Source organism: Heptranchias perlo, chromosome 1 (genome assembly GCF_035084215.1).
Source record: "Heptranchias perlo isolate sHepPer1 chromosome 1, sHepPer1.hap1, whole genome shotgun sequence".
In the NCBI taxonomy this organism is placed as follows: Eukaryota; Metazoa; Chordata; class Chondrichthyes; order Hexanchiformes; family Hexanchidae; genus Heptranchias; species Heptranchias perlo.
In genome coordinates this window covers 39,433,143-39,455,729 of record NC_090325.1, presented here as the reverse complement: position 1 = coordinate 39,455,729, position 22,587 = coordinate 39,433,143, and the positions used below count along the sequence as shown (strand labels likewise).

At 43.7% G+C, this 22,587-nt stretch overlaps 1 protein-coding gene across 2 annotated transcripts in view; it reads right to left on the bottom strand.

Annotated features, from left to right (window-relative positions):
- Positions 1–22,587, bottom strand: part of LOC137321608 (mucosa-associated lymphoid tissue lymphoma translocation protein 1-like) — a 137,026-nt gene that overhangs the window by 100,236 nt on the left and 14,203 nt on the right. For both annotated transcript variants that reach the window (XM_067984066.1, XM_067984074.1), the window contains exons 3-5: positions 18,830–18,996; positions 17,105–17,229; positions 10,618–10,765 (exon numbers count right to left, since the gene is read on the bottom strand). In XM_067984066.1, coding sequence (XP_067840167.1) covers positions 10,618–10,765; positions 17,105–17,229; positions 18,830–18,996 — 440 coding nt within the window. The remainder of the gene's footprint in view (positions 1–10,617; positions 10,766–17,104; positions 17,230–18,829; positions 18,997–22,587) is intronic.

The window sequence follows — 22,587 nt, the reverse complement described above, 5'->3', positions numbered from 1 at the left end:
TAATTTCGAAAGAAGATAATAGTGAGAGAATGTGAAGCACACCTCTGAAATGCTTTAAGGTGCTAACAGGCATAGATAATGTTGATTAAAGCAGGTTATTTAACTTCAGCAGTGATTGTAAAACTAGAAGGTGAGTACAAAATTAAGCATGTGTAGAGAACAGAAGACTTCTTTATACAGTTTCAGATGTAAAATTACTTCCAGACAAACATATAGAATCATAGAAAGTTAAGGCACAGAAGGAGGCCATTCGGCCCTTCGTGTCTGTGCCAGGCATGATGGGCCAAAAAAGAGCTATCCAGCTTAAGCCCACTTTCCAGTACTTGGTCCCTAGCCCAGCAGGTTACGGCACTTCAAGTGCACACCCAACTACTTTTTAAAATGAGTTGAGGGTTTCTGCCTCTACCACCCTTTCAGGCAGTGAGTTCCAGGCCCCCATCACCCTCTGGGTGAAAGAAGTTCTCCTCAGCTCCCCTCTAATCCTTCTACCAATTACTTCAAATCTATGCCCCATGGTCACTGACCCTTCTGCTAAGGGAAATAGGTCCTCCCTATCCACTCTATCTAGTCCCCTCATAATTTTGTACACCTCAATTAAATCACCCTCAGCCTCCTCTGTTCCAATGAAAACAACCCCAGCCTATCCAATCTTTCCTCATAGCTAAAATTCTCCAGTCCTGGCAACAACCTCGTAAATCTCCTCTGTACCCTCTCTAGTGCAATCACATCTTTCCTGTAATGTGGTGACCAGAACTGTATGCAGTACTCAAGATGGGGCCTAACCAGTGTTTTATACAGTTCCAGCATAACCTGCCTGCTCTTAGATTCCGTGCCTCAGCTAATAAAGGAAAGTATCCCGTATGCCTTTTTAACCAACTTATCTACCCGTCCTGCTACCTTCAGGGATCTGTGGACATGCACTCCAAGGTCCCTCTGCTCCTCTAAACCTCTCAGTATCCTCCCATTTATTGTGTATTCCCTTGCCTTGTTTGCACTCCCCAAATGCACTACCTCACACTTCTCTGGATTGAATTCCATTTGCCACTTTTCTGCGCACCTGACCAGTCCATTGATATCTTCCTGCAGTCTACAGCTTCCCTCCTCACTATCAACCACACGGCCAATTTTTGTATCATCTGCAAACTTCTTAATCATTTCCCTTACATTTAGGTTTAAATCATTCATATATACCACAAAAAGCAAGGAACCTCGTACTGAACCCTGTGGAACCCCACAGGTAAAAGCCTTCCAGGCACAAAAATACCCGTCGACCATTATCCTTTGCTTCCTGCCACTGAGCCAATTTTGGATCCAACTTGCCACTTTCCCTTGGATCCCACAGGCTTTTACTTTTTTGACCAGTCTGCCATGTGGAACCTTGTCAAAAACCTTGCTAAAATCCATGTAGACTCCATCAAATGCGCTATCCTCATCGACCCTCCTTGTTACCGCCTCAAAAAATTCAATCAAGTTAGTCAGACACAACCTTCCCTTAACAAATCCATGCTGACTGTCCTTGATTAATCCATGCCTTTTTAAATGACGATTAATACTGTCCCTCAGAATAGTTTCCAATAATTTGCCCACCATCGAGGTTAGGCTGACTGGCCTGCAATTACTCGGTCTATCCTTTCTCCCTTTTTAAACAACGGTACAACATTAGCAGTCCTCCAATCGTCCGACACCACGCCTGTAGCCAGAAAGGATTTGAGTAAATGAAGATTTGAAAAGTAGCCAATACCAAGCTGCGTAAGTCATTTTTAAAAAAAAGCTAGATCTTGAAGAGTCGGTGGGTGAATGTCTTACAAGGTGTGGTATTGGGCCACACAGATCAGGGAAGCTACAACTTCAATCCCTGGTCTGCTCTAAGTTAGTCAATTTCAACCAAGCAGTAGTGGAAGTACTGCAATTGGCCATGGAGCTCCAGGATTTGAAAGGTGAAGGGTAAAACAGACAAGGTTAGTCTTCTTGATTTCTATATAGAAACCCCGGCTGGAATTGCAAGTTTGTGGATGTCAGAGAAGAACAGGATTGGGCTCAGCTATAATGATCTGCCATGACCATATGGCCTACCAAAATGTAAAGAATGGCCAATTGGGGCAAGGTAGCAACTGGCTATTGCCACCTGTGGAACTGTATCTCAATGAATCACCACCTTTGGAGGGTGGGAGGCAGGGGACGTGGAGTAATGGAGAAATTTGTACATGTATAGAGATAGATGATCAAAATAACTAATGAAATACAATGACTCTTGTGTTGTTAGGGTCACGGAAAATCATGTGTAAATACAGCTTGTCAAGGTTGAGTAATAGAAGTATTAATATTACGTTTACTTGACTGAAGATTTGCCTAGGGAAGTCATGGAGATTTCATAGGCCATTATTTCTCTGGTCCAACTAATTGTGTCTTTTTATCAATGGGGAATACATGCTATAGTCCAAATTTATTAGAACCATTATTTCAAAAATAAAGCTTTAGCAAACTATCCCATTTCACCTGATAGCAAAACATATCCAACAGGAACTGAAATGTCAGCATGTTCCTAGGTTATGTCATGTCTGCAATATGATAAATGTAAAAGCTATCCTTTCAATGACGTAACTGGCAGATTAAGCTCTGTGCCTAGACAGTTTCCTCACCACAGGGTTTCAAATCAGAATGAATGAGTCACAGAAGAGCTGGAGTAGTAGTTAGGGTGCAACAATTGACCTCTGCAGTCCTAGATTAGGGAGAGGGGGCAAACCATTGTTCCTGTTCCTGATCAGTATTCAGAATCCCTGCTGCTAAGTGTGCATGCATATATGTACTGGGTGAGGACAGGATAAATTGTGATGCCTTTCATGAATGAACAGCCTACTGATACTCAGACTTAGAAAATCAGGCATGCCCATTTTTGGGGGGCGCACTCCTGCTCCTACTCCTGCTGGCTCCACATTCAGGGAAGTATATTTTAAAAGCTTACTTTGTTAGTTGCAGCCTAACAGGTGGTCCCTTTAAGGACTGCCTGTTAGACCGCATGTAGGCCTGGTTCTCCTGAGTGCAGCCAGGACTGGCTGTCTCAAGGCAAACCAATATTGCAGTGGGGGCCACAAACAGGCATTAGGCCCTTTATTTGCATATGCAAAAGACCTAACACCTGTTTTAGACATGGGCACTGCATGGCAATTTTTTGTCCTTTGCCAATATGGTGGGTGGCGCACTTCCAGCTCGTAATGAGCGTACACTTCCTGCCCGCTATATTGAAGGCTTAGGAAGCCAGTTAGCACCCTAAAAATGGCCGCTGCAGAGCCGAATTTCTGGGCCTCAGTATCTAAATTCACATAGAAAAAGAATGGTCATTGAGGCAAAATAACAACAGGGGACTGCCATTGTCCGTGAAGCTTATCCTAGCAAGAGTCAGTGCTTTCAGGAGAGAAGGAAAGGAAACTGAGAAAACAAAAAGGACATCAGTTCAACTGACTGCAGTAGCCATTTAAGGCAACAATGAACATTAAGATCTGTTTCAATACCAATGCATTTCTGAATTCACTGAAACATAGTTCTTATGGCTCTTATAAAATCTGAACTGCTTACAGATACAACTTAATTTATTCTTGATGCAGAAATGCAACAATATCAACATGCCTTATGTCAAGGAGAGTTCTGCATTTGTGTATTTTAGTTTTATTCAGAAACGTGCTGCTGCTTGTGAGCTACAAGGATACGCAATGGATAGAATGTATTACAATTCAGTTGCACATTCAGGGCTTCTGATGCTTTCATAAACTACAAGAGTGAAGTGAATGGGGTTTATCAAATTCTACTGAACCCCAAGTTTTATATTACATCCATAAAACACATCCAGTCTGTGCTAACACAAATCTATACAGATGCAGCTCTTGGTAGTGGTAGAGGGTAGATAATTTAATAGTATTGTCACGGAGGTAAGTTGGAATCAATATTCCATAAGAATTTCAGCCAATACTCCGTAATGTTGGCCTAATTCACTTCTTGTGCAATTCTTTTAGTTTATCACCTCAAATTTCTCTGACCAATAGCAGCAACAGTGACAGGCCTTCAACTACCAGAACATCACCCAAGGCAAATACAGCTCAAGTTGTTCTCTCTAGATCTTACCCATATTTTTTTTTAATTCATTCATGGGATGTGGGCGTCGCTGGCGAGGCCGGCATTTATTGCCCATCCCTAATTGCCCTCGAGAAGGTGGTGGTGAGCCGCCTTCTTGAACCGCTGCAGTCCGTGTGGTGAAAGTTCTCCCAATACTGCTTAGTATTTTTCACAATTTATGTGGACACATTATAAACATTTGACAAGCACACCATTAACTTTACTGAAATCCTAGTGTCAACAAAGTCGCATCTTTTTCAACACCAATGGTTGTTGTCATAGATACTAGCAACTGACTCCTACAATTGAATTACATGATTTGAAAGGGACCGCTATAATAGTACTTTTTTTTATTCGTTCATGGGATGTGGGCGTCGCTGGCGAGGACAGCATTTATTGCCCATCCCTAATTGCCCTCGAGAAGGTGGTGGTGAGCTGCCTTCTTGAACCGCTGCAGTCCGTGTGATGACGGTTCTCCCACAGTGCTGTTAGGAAGGGAGTTCCAGGATTTTGACCCAGCGACAATGAAGGAACGGCGATATATTTCCAAGTCGGGATGGTGTGTGACTTGGAGGGGAACGTGCAGGTGGTGTTGTTCCCATGTGCCTGCTGCCCTTGTCCTTCTAGGTGGTAGAGGTCGCGGGTTTGGGAGGTGCTGTCGAAGAAGCCTTGGCGAGTTGCTGCAGTGCATCCTGTGGATGGTACACACTGCAGCCACAGTGCGCCGGTGGTGAAGGGAGTGAATGTTTAGGGTGGTGGATGGGGTGCCAATCAAGCGGGCTGCTTTATCTTGGATGGTGTCGAGCTTCTTGAGTGTTGTTGGAGTGTTGTTGGAGCTGCACTCATCCAGGCAAGTGGAGAGTATTCCATCACACTCCTGACTTGTGCCTTGTAGATGGTGGAAAGGCTTTGGGGAGTCAGGAGGTGAGTCACTCGCCGCAGAATACCCAGCCTCTGACCTGCTCTCGTAGCCACAGTATTTATATGGCTGGTCCAGTTAAGTTTCTGGTCAATGGTAACCACCAGGATGTTGATGGTGGGGGATTCGGCGATGGTAATGCCGTTGAATGTCAAGGGGAGGTGGTTAGACTCTCTCTTGTTGGTGATGGGCCATTTCAGAGGGCAATTAAGAATCAACCACATTGCTGTGGGTCTGGAGTCACATATCGGCCAGACCGGGTAAGGACGGCAGGTTTCCTTCCCTAAAGGACATTAGTGAACCAGATGGGTTTTTACGACAATCCGGTAGTTTCATAGCCATCATTACTGATACTAGTATTTTAATTCCAGATTTTTATTTAATTAATTGAAGTTATACTGGGTCTTATTTCACAGCACACTATATGGAAACTTTGTATTTCAATTTTGCACATAATATATTCTTAACATGGCAGAAGCACACCAATGGACAAAACCAGCTCAGCATGTTAAGCAGGTTGCAGAGGAGGCAGTTGTTCTAGCAACAGAGGCAAGGCCAATGAATAAGTTGGTCTTCTCTCATGTTATGATGTGGAGATGCCGGTGATGGACTGGGGTGGACAAATGTAAGGAGTCTTACAACACCAGGTTATAGTCCAACAGTTTTATTTGAAATCACAAGCTTTCGGAGGCTTCCTCCTTCGTCAGGTGACAAAGGAGGAAGCCTCCAAAAGCTTGTGATTTCAAATAAAGCTGTTGGACTATAACCTGGTGTTGTAAGACTCCTTACATTTCTCTCATGTTGGCTGTATGGAGTTCAGATGGTTTATGGTTCAGAGTGTCATTGATACCAGGGAAAGTTTGCATCTTCACTTCATAAAGGTAAAAGCGTCCGAAGTTAAAACAGTTTTACTAAATCAGAATGAGTGCTTATAGAGCTTTCTAATACAGGCTGTGGCATCCAGTTTGTTCTGAGTGCTTATACACATTTCAGGAAAAGGAGGTGAGGAGACATTAGTTTGATTATGCAATGGTTACAGTGTCTAAACCATAGAATAGCAACAGTGTGACTCTTGCTAGGGTATAGATTTGACATGCTGGCAGCCTGCAGGTACCTCTCCTTTGTGATCATTCTTTTTGTTGAACCCAAACAGTGAGTGTTCATCTCTCTGGGACAGCACAGCCAAGTCTGTCCTTTATTCATTCAATGGCCCCGATATTAGCGGGGAGGTGGGTTGGCAGCGGTGGGGGGCTTGAGGCAAACCCGCATGAACCAAACTTACCGTTTCCGACGCAATCGCACGTTGATTGCTGATGATTAATGTCCTCTCCAGGTTTTGCACTCAGCAGCCAGCCTGATTGATAGACTGGCTGCCATCAGGAGCTGCAACACGAGGGGTGGGGGGGTGGGGAGAGAGAGGGTGTGACGTCATCAGGCGCTGGACTGGAAGATTGGGGGGGGAGTAGAGGGAGAGATCGGGGGGGGAGGAGGAGAGGAAAAGGGAGATCGGGGAGAGGAGAGGAGAGGAGAGGGGGAGGGGGAGGAGAGGAGAGGGGGAGAGGAGAGGAGAGGGGAAGATCGGGGGGGCGGGGGAGAGGAGAGGAGAGGGGGAGATCGGGGGGCAGAGGAGAGGAGAGGGGGAGATCGGGAGGCGGGGGAGAGGAGAGTAGAGGGGGAGATCGGGGGGGGAGGGGAGAGGAGAGGAGAGGAGAGGAGGGGGAGATCGGGGGGGCGGGGGAGAGGAGAGGAGAGGGGGAGATCGGGGGGGGGGGAGGAGAGGAGAGGGGGAGATCGGGGGGGGAGGAGAGGAGAGGGGGAGATCGGGGGGGAGGAGAGGAGAGGGGGAGATCAGGGGGGGAGGAGAGGGGGAGTTCGGGGGAAGATCGGAAGTGTGAGATCAGAGGAAGATCGAGGGGACATCGGGATGGTGAAGAGGGGGATATCGGAGCGGGAGACATCGGACATCGGAGCAGATTTCAAAAGGCAGCTGCATTTAGTGTTTTAACTGGGCGTGAATCAGAAGCGATGGGCAAGCCGCCCAGGTAAGTTAAAAATCTTTCTAATCACTTACTCTGTCACAGGTTAAGTGCCTTAAATACCTCAATGAGGTACATTTGGCTCATTAACTGTCATCCCGCCGGCTTTAATTGCCGGCGGGACTTCCGATTTCGGATCGCACGGGTGCACACAGATGAGTCCCTGGGAAACTCAGAAGCCGGTGGGTTGGAGCCGGCATCCAAACCCGAACAGGATTTGCGCGATTTTCAGAACCCCCACACTCTCAACGCACCCGCATTTGCCTCCTAAAATCACCCCCAATGTCCATGAGCATGTGTAAGGAATCTTACAACACCAGGTTATAGTCCAACAGTTTTATTTGAAAATCACAAGCTTTCGGAGTTTACCTCCTTCGTCAGGTGAGTGAGCATGCACCTTCCAGCAAGCTCACTAGGTAGGAATGAAGACTGGGAAGCCTGGCTGATTTTTTTTTCCATCTTACTCATTGTGGACAATTGTAGCACCCCTACTACTGCCCTGGCTAAGATTAGTTAACTCCGTACGGACTGAGGCCTTCCTGGTCAGTATGTCTTAGTTCCACAATGGGCGCTACACTTACAAACTGAGTTATCAGGGGAACCTCTGGGTACTTTCCATTTCCATTGCCAATGTACAGCATAGAACATCCGCAACAAATCATATTCATATCATAGTAGGTACAGCACAGGAGAAGGCCATTCGGCTTATCGTGCCTGTGTTGGCTCTTTGAAAGAGTCATAGTCATAGAGTCATAGAGTTATACAGCACGGATAGAGGCCCTTCGGCCCATCGTGTCCGCGCCGGCCATCAAGCCCTGTCTACTCTAATCCCATATTCCAGCATTTGGTCCGTAGCCTTGTATGCTATGGCATTTCAAGTGCTCATCCAAATGCTTCTTGAATGTTGTAAGGGTTCCTGCTTCCACAACCCTTTCAGGCAGTGAGTTCCAGACTCCAACCACCCTCTGGGTGAAAAAGTTCTTTCTCAAATCCCCTCTAAACCTCCCGCCTTTTACCTTGAATCTATGTCCCCTTGTTATAGAACCCTCAACGAAGGGAAAAAGCTCCTTAGTATCCATCCTATCTGTGCCCCTCATAATTTTGTACACCTCAATCATGTCCCCCCTCAGCCTCCTCTGCTCCAAGGAAAACAAACCCAATCTTCCCAGTCTCTCTTCATAGCTGAAGCGCTCCAGCCCTGGTAACATCCTGGTGAATCTCCTCTGCACCCTCTCCAAAGCGATCACATCCTTCCTGTAGTGTGGCGACCAGAACTGCACACAGTACTCCAGCTGTGGCCTAACCAGTGTTTTATAAAGCTCCATCATAACCTCCTTGCTCTTATATTCTATGCCTCGGCTAATAAAGGCAAGTATCCCATATGCCTTCTTTACCACCTTATCTACCTGTTCCGCCGCCTTCAGGGATCTGTGAACTTGCACACCAAGATCCCTCTGACCCTCTGTCTTGCCTAGGGTCCTCCCATTCATTGTGTATTCCCTTGCCTTGTTAGTCCCTCCAAAGTGCATCACCTCGCACTTTTCCGGGTTAAATTCCATTTGCCACTGTTCCGCCCATCTGACCAACCCATCTATATCGTCCTGCAGACTGAGGCTATCCTCCTCGCTATTTACCACCCTACCAATTTTTGTATCATCAGCGAACTTACTGATCATACCTTTTACATTCATATCCAAGTCATTAATGTAGACCACAAACAGCAAGGGACCCAGCACCGATCCCTGTGGTACCCCACTGGCCACAGGCTTCCAGTCACAAAAACAACCTTCGACCATCACCCTCTGCCTTCTGCCACTAAGCCAGTTTTGTATCCAAAGTGCCAAGGCACCCTGGATTCCATGGGCTCGTACCTTCTTCACCAGTCTCCTGTGGGGGACTTTATCGAAGGCCTTACTGAAATCCATGTATACCACATCCACTGCGTTACCCTCATCCACACGCCTAGTCACCCCCTCAAAAAATTCAATCAAATTAGTCAGACATGATCTTCCCTTGACAAAGCCATGTTGACTATCCCTGATTAATCCAAAAGAGCTATCCAATTAGTCCCATTCCCGTACTCTTTCCCCATAGCCATGTAAGTTTTCTTCCTTCAAGTATTTATCTAATTCCCTTTTGAAAGTTACTATTGAATCTGCTTCCACCACCATTTCAGGCAGTGCATTCCAGATCATTACAACTCGCTGCGTTAAAAAAATGTTTCCTCATGTCGCCTCTGGCTCTTTTGCCGATCACATTAAATCCGTGTCCTCTGGTTACCAACCCTTATGCCACTGGAAACAGTTTCTCCTTATTTACTCTATCAAAACCGTTCATGATTTTGAACACCTCTATCAAATCTCCCCTTAACCTTCTCTGTTCTAAGGAGAACAACCCCAGCTTCTCCAGTCTCTCCACATAACTCAACTCCCTCATCTCTGCTCCATTCTAGTAAATCTCTTCTGCACCCTCTCGAAGGCCTTGACATCCTTCCTAAAGTGTGGTGCCCAGAACTGAACACAATACTCCAGCTGAGGCCTAACCAGTGTTTTATAAAAGGTTCAGCATAACTTCCTTGCTTTTGCACTCTATGCCTCTGTTAACAAACCCCAGGATCCCATTTGTTTGTCCTGTCACCGTCAAAGATTTATGTATGTGCATCCCAGGTCTCTCTGTTCCTGCACCCACTTTAAAATTGTACCATTTAGTTTATATTGCCTCTCATCATTCTCCCTACCAAAATGCATCACTTCACACTTCTCTGCGTTAAATTTCATCTGCCATGTGTCTGCCCATGTTCTCCAGAAGTGTGTTACTATCCTCCACAATGTTTACTACATTTCTGAGTTTCATGCAATCTGCAAACTTTGAAATTATATCCTCTATACCCAAGTCCAGGTCATTAATGTATAACAAAAAGAGCAGTGGTCCTAATACTGACCACCGGGGAACACCATTGTATACTTCCCTCCAGTCTGAAAAACAACCATTCACTACTACTCTCTGCTTTCTGTCCCTTTGCCAATTTTGTATCCACACTGCAACTCTCTCTTTAATCCCATCGGCTTTAATTTTGCTAACAAATCTATTATGTGGTACTTTATCAAATGCCTTTTGAAAGTCCATGTGCACCACATCAACCCTCTCCATTACCTTGTCAAAGAACTCAATCAAGTTTGTCAAACACTATTTTCCTTTAACAAATCGTGCTAACTTTTATTTATTAGCCCATACTATTCTAAGTGCCACTTAATTTTGTCCCGGATTATTATCTCTCAAAGTCTCCCCACCATCGACATAAGACTGACTGGCCTGTAATTGCCGGTTTTATCCGTCTCCCCTTTTTTGAACAGGGGTGTAACATTTGCAATCCTCCAGTCCTCCGGTACCATCCCCATATCAAAGAAGGATTGGAAGATTGGGGCCAGAGCCACTGCAATTTCAACCCTAATTTCCCTCAGAATGAACTAATTTTTTTTTAAACTATAGGCTACAGAATATTTTACACAGCATATTCTACAGCCAGTGTAATTTTTGATAGAAGTTGCTACTTACCGTAGGCAGCACTGAAATTATAAACTTCCAGCTGTGCCCAGAGACTAAATTCAAAAGAACAGCCACTGTTCACTCTGCAGATGTACCACCCTGTATCATTTATAGTGACTGGATTAATCACAAGCTCTGGGGTGTTGCCATTTGGAACCTATGTGTTAATGAAAAGAAAAATCATTTTTTAAATATTGGTCATCCAATTCCAAAAATATCTATTCCAATTCCAAAAACATCTATCCACTTTCTAGATAATGAATTGATCGCCCACGGTGCTGCTCACCGAAAAAAATTATAAATGTGTGTTGCTCCTGTAACTGTCCCTCCATTTGTTTCTCATTCTCTAATGGTTAAGTTGTTGGCAACTTTCTGCATTGTTTCATTTATGTAATATTACATATTCTTACTGATATGTACTGGGATGCGTGAGGATCTATCATGCTAGGTATATTTTGGAGAATCTTTTCATTGCAATCTGACATTCAAACGCTGGAGGCAGTGCAGAGAGCCATAAGATTGATCCCTAGTGTCGGGGGTCTGAATTATAAGGAACGACTGGGCAGATTTGGGCTTTTCTACTGCGAAGGAGGTGTCTAAGAGGGAAAAGATAGGAAATGGCATGGAAAAAGTTAATCCAGGGTGCTACTTTAAATTAAACTGTGGGAGTAGGACAAGGAGACACAGGTTCAAACTAATACAAAGTAATTTTAGGACTGATACCAAAAAGGTCCTCTTTACACAGAGAGTGACCAACACATGGAATTAACTTTCTGACAGAGATAAAAACTCTTGAGTCATTTAAGAAACAGTTATATGTAGCAATGGAAGGTGTGTCAGATTATTCTGGATGGATGAATTAAGATGGGCCAAATGGCCTTCCTGATCCATGCAGATCTCATGAACTACTGGAACCACAGACTATTTCCTCTGGTTAGGCGTGATTGACGATGGGGGTCATCAAATTAAAACTGTCACTAAGACAGTGAGGAGATAGGTTGGTCGAAATTTATTTATGCAGAGTTGTTGAAGCATGGAATGCTGTGTCACAAGGTGTCGTTGTAACAGAGACCATTGCATCTTTTAAGGGAAGAGTATATAAACATTTTAAGCAAATAAAAATACAGGGCTATGGGAAAAGATCGAGGCAGTGGGATTAGTTTTGGTTTGCTCTAGTGAAGAGCTAGCACAGGCATGGAGACCAACTTTAAGTGATGAGGTTTCTGGCTCTGAAAATGGACGGTAGGTTGGCAGACAGAGAGAGGAATAGAGGTCATGTTTTTAGAACTGTTTACTTTGAACTGAAACAAGTACATTTTATATTACAATTATAAAGTTGATTCCATAAGCTTGAAGGATTTAGAGGAGCAAATTTGCAGGGAAATTACACAGATGTGCAAGAACCATAGAGTAGTGATAATGGGGGACTTCAACTATCCTAATATAGACTGGGATAGTAATAGTGTAAGGGGAAAAGAGGGGGAGGAATTTTTGAAGTGTGTTCAGAAGAACTTTCTTGACCAGTACATTTCCAGCCCAACGGGGAAGGAGGCATTGCTGGATCTGGTCCTGGGAAATGAGGTGGAGCAAGTGTCAATGGGGGAACATTTAGGGAACAGTGATCATAGTATCATAAGGTTTAGTTTAGCTATGGAAAAGGACGAGGACCACTCTAAAGGAAAAATACTCAATTGGAGCAGGGCCAATTTCAATGGGATGAGAACAGATCTGGCCCAGGTAAATTGGAATCAAAGATTGGCAGGCAAAACTGTAATTGGACAATGGGCGGCCTATAAAGAGGAGATGGTTCGGGTACAGTCTAGGTCCATTCCCACGAGGGAGAAAGGTAGGGCAACAAAAGCCAGAACTCCCTGGATGACAAAAGAGATAGAGAGTAAGTTGCAGCAGAAAAAAGGGACATGTGACAGATGTCAGGTTGATAATACAAGTGAGGACCAGGTTGAATATAGAAAGTTCAGAGGAGAGGTGAAAAAGGAAATAAAAGGGGCAAAGAGAGAGTATGAGAATAGACTGGTGGCTAGCATAAAAGGGAATCCAAAAGTCTTCTAAGGCATGTAAACAGTAAACGGGTTGTAAGAGGAGGGGTGGGACTGGTTAGGGACCAAAAAGGAGATCTACGCATGGAGGCAGATGGCATGGCTGAGGTATTAAATGAGTACTTTGTATGTGTCTTTACCAAGAAAGAAGATGCTGCCAAAGTCACAGTAAGTAAAGAGGTGGTTGAGATACTGGATTGATAAAGATGAGGTACTAAAAAGGCTAGCTGAACTTAAAGTAGATAAGTCACCCGATCCGGATGGGATGCATCCTAGGTTGCTGAGGGAAGTAAGGGTGGAAATTGCAGAGGTACTGGCCATAAACTTCCAATCATCCTTAGTTACAGAGGACTGGAGAATTGCAAATGTTACACCCTTGTTCAAAAAAGGGCTTAAGGATAAACCCAGCAATTACAGGCCAGTCAGTTTAACCTCAGTAGTGGCAAAACGTTTAGAAACGATAATCCTGGACAAAATTAACAGTCACTTGGACAAGTGTGGATTAATTAAGAAAAGCCAGCATGGATTTGTTAAAGGAAAATCGCATTTAACCAACTTGATTGAGTTTTTTGATGAGGTAACAGAGAGGGTCTATGAGTGCAATGCGGTTGATGTAGTGTATATGGATTTCCAAAAGGCGTTTGATAAAGTGCCGCAAAATAGGCTTGTCATCAAAGTTGAAGCCCACGGAATAAAGGGGGCAGTGGCAGCATGGATACGAAATTGGCTAAGTAATAAGAAACAAAGTAATGGTGAATGGTTGTTTTTCAGACTGGAGGGAGGTATACAATGGTGCTCCCCAGGGCTCGATACTAGGAGTATTGCTTTTTTTGATATATATTAATGACTTGAACTTGGGTGTACAGAGCACAATTTCAAAATTTACAGATGACACAAAACTTGGAAGTGTAATAAACAGTGAGGAGGATAGTGTTAGACTTCAAGAGGACATGTGGCAGATGAAATTCAACGCAGAAAAGTGTGAAGTGACATATCTCGGTAGGAAGAATGAGGAGAGGCAATATAAACTAAAGGGTACAATTCTAAAAGGGGTGCAGGAACGGAGAGATCTGGGGGTACATGTGCACAAATCATTGCAGGTGGCAGGACAGGTTTAGAATTTGGTTAAAAAAACATATGGGATCCTGGGCTTTATAAATAGAGGCAGAGAGTAAAAAAGCAAGGAGGTTATGATGAAACTTTATAAAACACCGGTTCGGCCACAACTGGAGTATTGTGTCCAGTTCTGGGCACCGGAATTTAGGGGGCCTTAGAGAGGGTGCAGAAGAGATTTACCAGAATGATTCCAGGGATGAAGGACTTCAGTTACGTACATAGACTGGAGAAACTGGGGTTGTTCTCCTTTGGGCAGGGAAGGTTGAGAGGAAATTTGAAGGGTCTGGACAGAGTAGATAAGAGAAACTGTTCCCATTGGCGGAGGGTGTCAAGAACCAGAGGACATAGATTTAAGGTGATTGGCAAAAGAACCAAAGGTGACATGAAAAAAAACTTTTTTTGCACAGTGAGTTGTTATGATCTGAAATGCACTGTCTGAGGGGGTGGTGGAGGCAGATTCAATCGTGTCTTTCAAAAGGGAATTGGATAAGTTCTTGAAGGGAAAAAACTTGCAAGGCTATGGGGGTAGGGCAGGGGAGTGGGACTAGCTGGATTGCTCTTGCAGAGAGCTGGCATGGACTCAACGGACCGAATGGCCTCCTTCCGTGCTGAAACCATTCTATGATTCTATGATTCAAAACAAAGGAGAAAGGACAGACGGCAAAACCAAATTAAGGAAAGTCAGCATACCGCAAGAGGAAAAATGACAATGAAACTCGGTCAGAGTCAAGGTTTTAAAATCAGTAGACATACTTAAAAATTCAGTTACTCGATACATTGTAGCACTAATATAACTTGCCACAGTGCAGTAGGATGCACAGTCAGTCCTTCAGTCCACCACATTCCTGATTGTAGGTGTGTCACTGCAGGGAGTTTATCGAGAGCTTACATCTCCCATTTGTACCTACTGAACTGACAGCTCAATAAACAGCCAGGGCGTCATCCTGTGAATGTATTTCACCACTATCCTCTTATTTGCACTATATTAAGAAGCAGCGGATTTGTTTTTTTAGATTGAGAAATCTAGGTGAAGGCCAAAGTCCACAGTTAAGTCACTAGTGAAAATCTGTCACTATATTTTGAATTACTCTGCTATAAATGAGAGTTCACATATGGGTGAAGAGTAAGGAACACATTCCCAGTAGAATTAATTTTCAAGTGAACCCAAAAGCCAGTGACATAAAAACATTTACAAAGTTTGGGAGAAATCCAAGAAATCATTTTGTAATTACTGAAATCAATGAAAATAAAAGTTCACATTTTTGATGGCTTTTAAATAACAAGGGAGGTGCAGGCTCAAATCTTGGCTTCTGCTTAGTTCGCTGATCTCAGCTTGGTGACAGGAGGGATGTTACAATTGGTCTCACGGCCCACTGACTGGAGAGAGAATGAACAAAAAAAATCAGCTGGGAGTCTTACTCCTGATCGCCATCCAGTGACGCTTTCTGAAAAGTGCAGACATCGGGTGAGGACAGCACCGAGCTCATCTGTAACACCCCATAGCTGAAGTCTGCTGAATATCAAGGATCACACATAAAGAATGACCACTAAGCTAAAGTGGCCAATGGCCCTGGTAGAATCATACCCCAGCAGGAGTCAGCACCATCAGAAGAAGTGGGGAGCAGAGGGAAGAAAACTGAAGGGACTCAAGGCAGATAAATCCCCTGGACCTGATGGCTTACATCCTAGGGTCTTGAGGGAAGTGGCAGTAGGGATTGTGGATGCTTTGGTAATAATTTTCCAAAATTCTCTGGACTCGGCAAAGGTCCCGGCAGATTGGAAAACTGCCAATGTAACACCCTTATTTAAAAAGGGTAGTAGGCAGAAGGCTGGAAATTATAGACCAGTTAGCTTAACATCTGTGGTGGGTAAAATTTTGGAGTCTATTATTAAGGAGACAGTAGCAGAACATTTGGATAAACATAATTTAATAGGACAAAGTCAGCATGGCTTTACTAAGGGGAAGTCATGTCTGACAAATTTGCTTGAGTTCTTTGAGGATATAACGTATAGGGTGGATAAAGGGGAACCAGTGGACGTAGTGTATTTGGACTTCCAGAAGGCATTCGACAAGGTGCCACATAAAAGATTATTGCTCAAGATAAAGAATCACTGGATTGGAGGTAATATTCTGGCATGGGTGGAGGATTGGTTGTCTAACAGGAAGCAGAGAGTTGGGATAAATGGTACATTCTCGGACTGGCAACCTGTAGCCAGTGGTGTTCCGCAGGGGTCGGTGCTGGGTCCCCAACTCTTTACAATCTATATTAACGATTTGGAGGAGGGGACCGAGTGTAACATATCAAAGTTTGCAAATGATACAAAGATGGGAGGGAAAGTAGAGAGTGAGGAGGACATAAAAAACCTACAAAGGGATATAGACAGGCTGGGTGAGTGAGCGGAGATTTGGCAGATGCAATACAATATTGGAAAATGTGAGGTTATGCACTATGGCAGGAAAAATCGGAGAGCAAGTTATTATCTTAATGGCGAGCAACTGGAAAGTACTGCAGTACAAAGGGATCTGGGGGTCCTAGTGCAAGAAAATCAAAAAGTTAGTTTGCAGGTGCAGCAGGTGATCAAGAAGGCCAACGGAATGTTGGCTTTTATTGCTAGGGGGATAGAATATAAAAACAGGGAGGTATTGCTGCAGTTATATAAGGTATTGGTGAGACCGCACCTGGAATACTGCATACAGTTTTGGTCTCCATACTTAAGAAAAGACATACTTGCTCTCGAGGCAGTACAAAGAAGGTTCACTCGGTTAATCACGGGGATGAGGGGGTGGACATATGAGGAGAGGTTGAGTAGATTGGGACTCTACTCATTGGAGTTCAGAAGAATGAGAGGCGATCTTATTGAAACATATAAGATTGTGAAGGGGCTTGATCGGGTGGATGCGGTAAGGATGTTCCCAAGGATGGGTGAAACTAGAACTAGGGGGCATAATCTTAGAATAAGGGGCTGCTCTTTCAAAACTGAGATGAGGAGAAACTTCTTCACTCAGAGGGTAGTAGGTCTGTGGAATTTGCTGCCCCAGGAAGCTGTGGAAGCTACATCATTAAATAAATTTAAAACAGAAATAGACAGTTTCCTAGAAGTAAAGGGAATTAGGGGTTACGGGGAGCGGGCAGGAAATTGGACATGAATTTAGATTTGAGGTTAGGATCAGATCAGCCATGATCTTATTGAATGGCGGAGCAGGCTCGAGGGGCCGATTGGCCTACTCCTGCTCCTATTTCTTATGTTCTTATGTTCTTATGAAAATATATAAAGTTAAATTAAATGATGCCATTTTTGGGAAGGCTCTTCCATATCCATACCTCTGTATTCTTTCTAAACCACTGATATTCAACATTCGGATGTCCTGCTGCTTGGCAATAGAGCCTCACCGCCTGACCAGCCAGTACTGCCTGGGAAACTGGCTGAATGAGAATCTTCAATGAAGCTGAAATGAAAAGGCATCATAAAGAAACAAAACAAAGTTTCAAAAATCATTTGGATATTTATCATATACAGTCAGCTGCTTCCTAAACTAACATGCTTTACTGTGACACAAATCCATGTTCACATGGAAAGACTTTAGAGCACTTCAGATGCAGTATTTTCCAGCATGTGGGAGCATACTGTAATCATTCCAGGCAGCTTACTTCTTTCTGTCAGTTGAGTTTAGGGAAACTTATGTCCTAGCTATACTGGCCTACAAAGGAAAGGTCACATCTACAATTAGGACTTGGTGGTGTAGTGGTTATTGTACCGAGTGAACAATCTCGAGCTTGAGTTCAAATCCCACCATGGCAAACTGTGGAACTGAATTCAATAAATCTGGTAATTTGTGGGCTAGCACCAGAAAAGCCGCCACATTATTGTGAATAACCCAACTGGTTCACTAATGTCTTTCAGGGAATAAAACTTACCAACCCTATCCAATCTTGCTCACATGTGACTCTAGTCCACATAACATGATTGACTCTTAATGGTCTTTCAAGTGACCCAGTAAGCCACTTAGTTGTTCAAGAAGGCCCATCACCACCTTCTCAGCACAACTAGAGATTGGCAATAAATGCCCAAGAAGAATTTTTTTTAAAAATTGACTTCATCTCCACCTTTATTTTCCAATATAATTGGTGCAAATCGCAGGTGTTGAATTAAATAACTCTCAGCAGACCAATCTTCAGCAGGTGTAACATTCAATGGAAGGCCCAGAGTTTTCATGGTGATCACCTAATGGATACTTCCTATTTTAGGCATCCACTATCGGCATCAAACACCGAGACCTGAATTCCATTTACTATGATAGACTCCTCACTCGGTGAGATCCAAATTTAAAGTTGCATTGACTTGACCAAAAGTGGAGCGTCAACACTCACTTCACCTTCTTGCCTGTAAGAGGATTCTGAGAAACTTGAAGACTTCAAATGAATCCATGAGCTAAGTAACTAACAGCTGATATTTGAAATGCTGAGAAATAATGGGAGCAATTTTAACTTTGGGTGGAGTTTGGACGGGTGGCAGGAATTTCAGCGGCGCTTCTGCAGAGCCAAGCCAGAGGTTGTATGTTAAAGGAGGGGAAGACAAGCAGCAAGATGCGCCAGCAGCAGGCTGGAATGCTTTAAAAAAAAAACTTACCTTGCGCTGTTTTGTTAACGGTTTGCAGCGGTCCCTTTAAGGATGGCTGGTTAAGCCAATCAATGCTTAGTACCAATGAACTGAGCACGCCCGGTGCACCTTCCACCAATTGGTACCTCAAAATTGTATTGGGTCCTATAACTGCTGTAGGATCCTGGTTTGCATATTAAAAGTGGCCTCCCGCCTGAAACAGGTGGGTGCTCTGGCCACCCATTTTCACTATGGGTCAGAAATGGCAGCAGCCATATCACAAACGGGAACAAGGCAGTAAGTGGTGTGGTGCCATGTTCAGCCCACTATTGCCCCGTTCCCACCAGTCGAAGGCTCTGGGACCAATGGGTCTATTATAGAAATGATAACGTTTAGCAAATGTTCCACATACTCAGTAAACAAATGATTGAAAAGCCCTTGAAACCAACCTGAAGATCTCAGAAGCTGAAAGGCTTCGGTGTGTCCCATTGCTTGAAGGAACTCCAACAGGTCTTTCACAGTCACGCCCCGGTTACCCATCACATGGAGTAAACTTCGGCTAGGGCTTCCTTCTGGATCCAATACTTTCAACGAGCACTTATCTAGGTCCTCTGAGCTGTAAAAAGAATATTTGCATGTGATGTCTTTGAGATCATGAAAGGAACTGACAAAGTGGATCCAATAAGTTGTTAATCATTAAATAACAAAAAGTACTAACTTAGAAGCAAGAAGGGAAGCTAGGCAAAACTTTTGAAGCCAAAAAGTAATAAACTTAAGAAGTAAGTCACCATGAGCGGCACTGAAGTAATTAGTATAAATGGGTTCAAGAGGCAACTAATGCATTTCATCAAGAAGAGAATGGATTGAGGGATGTGGTAAGAAGCATGTAGGTAGGGTTCAAATCAATCAAAAAGGGGCTGAATTGTTGGGCCGAATGGCCTTTTCCTGTTAAGCATCATTTTGAGTTCAAGAGTTGCTGGCACAAGTACTGTATACAATTCAGGCTTTTCTCCCAACACTTGGCTGAAAGATAATTTCCATAAGCAGATGGAGACTTGTATGAACCAAAATCTGTGACCTTTTATGTATCTTGCATGGGTTAGCATGTCATGTTAAAGAATTAACCTCTTATCTCAAAAGATCACTCACTGGAGATTACTTGGGATGCTCACCTCAATCTTCTCGTACTTCTGAAATGTGGAAAATAACAGGTTGACAGACCAAGGCTACATGCTTAATTTATTTACTGCTTACATAATACGCAGAAGCCAAAAGGTACAGCTAGATACTGAAACAGCACAGATTCTTAGAAACAATAAAACTGGATCAGTCCACTAGGAGTTAATGTATCTTTTTCAGAACAGAATTCTTTGAATATGATAAGTGACAGAGCTTTTGGATAAAATCGTTCATAGAACTTCAAGATACAATGTTGTAGATACACTTCCAGTTCACCCATGAAGTTTGAACCTTTTACCAGAACTAAAAATTACAGAAGAATCACACTGTGCCTTTAAACACCCATAGTCAAAGATACAATAAGAGAGTATTGCATCGAGTGCAAATTACATAGAAGTACATAGAAATTACAACACAGAAATAGGCGGTACAGCACAACTAGCCCACATTGGTGTTTATCCTACATATGAACAGTAGTCCTAATCCCATGTGCCCCCCTGCTCACATTTCCCTTTATTCTCCTTCCCTTCAACTACCAATCTAACCTATTTTTAAATGTTGATATTGTCTTTGGTCCCCGCCACAAACTCCATCCCTCTCCCTGGCCACTGTCTGAGACTGAACCAGACCATTTGCAACCTTGACATCCTATATGACCTGGAGATGAGCTTCCGACCACATATCTACTCCATCATCAAAACCACCCATCTCCACCCCTACCTCAGCTCATATGCTGCTGAAACCCTCATCCATGTCTTTATTACCTCTGAACTGGACTATTCCAATGCTCTCCTGGCAGGGCTCCCATCTTCCACCCTCCATTAACTTGAGCTCATTCAAAACTCTGCTGCCCGTATCCTAACTCACACCAACTCTCGTTCACCCATCATCCCTGCGCTCACTGACCTACATTGGCTCCTGGTCCGGGAACACCTCGATTTTAAAATTCTCATCCTTGTTTTCAAATCCCTCCATGGCCTCGCCCCATTCTATCTCTGTAACCTCCTTCAGTCTTACAACCCTCCAGATCTCTGCGTTCCTCCAATTGTTGCCTCTTGGCGGTCGTGCCTTCAGCTGTCGAGGCTCTAAGCTCTGGAATTCCCTCCCTAAACCTCTCTACCTCTCTCTCCTCCTTTAAGACCCTCCTTAAAACCTACCTCTTTAACCAAGCTTTTGGTCACCTGTTCTAATACCTCCTTATATGGCTGAGTCAAATTTTGTTTGATAACGCTCCTGTGAAGTGCATTGGGATGTTTTACTATGTTAAAGGCGCTATATAAATGCAAGTTGTTGTTGTTGTTGACATGGTCTCTGCTTCAATGATTAACTCTGGTAGTGCATTCCACAGCCTCACCTAAAAAAGGTTCTCCTGCTCTCTTCTAAACCTCTTACATTTTATATATATACATCCCCTCAATCGCTGAAACAGTCTGTTTCTATCTACTCTGTCCCATCCCTTCATGGTATATATTTGTGGTATATATTAATGATTTGGACTTGAATGTAGGGGGCATGATTGGCAAATTTGCAGACAACACAAAAATTGGCCGTGTAGTTGATAGTGAAGAGGATAGCTGTAGACTCCAAGAAGATATCAATGGGTTGGTGGAGTGGGCGGAAAAGTGGCAAATGGAGTTCAACCCGGAGAAATATGAGGTAATGCACTTAGGGAGGGCAAACAGTAAAAGGAATACGCAGTAAATGGGAATATATTGAGAGGGGTAGAGGAAGTGAGAGATCTTGGAGTGCACGTGCACAGGTCCCTGAAGATGGCAGTACAGGTGGATAAGGTTGTGAAGAAGGCATACGGAATGCTCTCCGTTATTAGCCGAGGTATAGAATACAAAAGCAGGGATGTAATGATGGAACTGTATAAAACGCTGGTAACGCCACAGCTGGAGTACTGTGCGCAGTTCTGGTCACCACATTACAGGAAGGATGTAATTGCTCTGGAGAGAGTGCAGAGAAGATTTACAAAAATGTTGCCAGGGCTTGAAAATTACAGCTACGAGGAGAGATTGGATCAGCTGGGGTTATTTTCCTTGGAGCAGAGGAGGCTGAGGGGATTCTTGATTGAGGTGTACAAAATTATGAGGGGCCCAGATAGAGTAGACAGGAAGTACCTGTTTCCCTTAGCGGAGAGTTCAAGAACTAGAGGACATAGATTTAAGCTGATTGGTGGAAGGATTAGAGGGGACATGCGGAAAAACTTTTTTACCCAGAGGGTGGTGGGTGTATGGAATTCACTGTCCCAATTGGTGGTAGTGGCAGGGACCCTCAACTCTTTTAAAAAGTACCTGAACCTGCACCTAAAGTGCTGTAAGCTGCAGGGCTACGGACCGGGTGCTGGAAGGTGGGATTAGAATGGGCACCTGGTTGTTCTTCGAACTGGCGCGGACACGATCGGCCGAATGGCCCCTTCTGTGCTGTATCTTTTCTATGGTTCTATGGTTCATAATTTTAAACACCTCTTTTAATCTTCTCTGTTCTTATGAGCAATTTATCATACATTTTCCAAATCTTAAATAGCAGCTCAGGCCTTAAAATGTACAATTTTTTGCTACCAGAAGAAACCCCCTTTGGCCTAATTTCCAGATCAATCAACATTGAGTGTTCCTGTAGACAATTCATCTCCCATCCTTCATTTTAAACCTTGATAAGGGAAGACAACTTCCATTTTAACACTAGGCATTTCAAAACTGTATGAAATAAAAACAGAAATTTCCCTATTTGGCACAGCTTCCACAGTAGATAAAGCAGTGTGTATAACATTCCATGGAGATATTTAGCATTAAGACAGGAGGCCACTTTGTAGCTGCAACACCTCTGGTCTGGTCTGACTCCTATAGTGCTTCCCCAGTCACGATCTTCCAAGATGCTGTCAAAAATAGAAATAACCTATTCTATTCCTGAATGTTGAAAGACATGCCAAACAAGAACCATCGAACCAAGATGGCTGATGAGATTACAATGGGCTTATGAGTTAAATGAAGGTACAGCATTAGTTGCACCACAGTACGCTGTTATT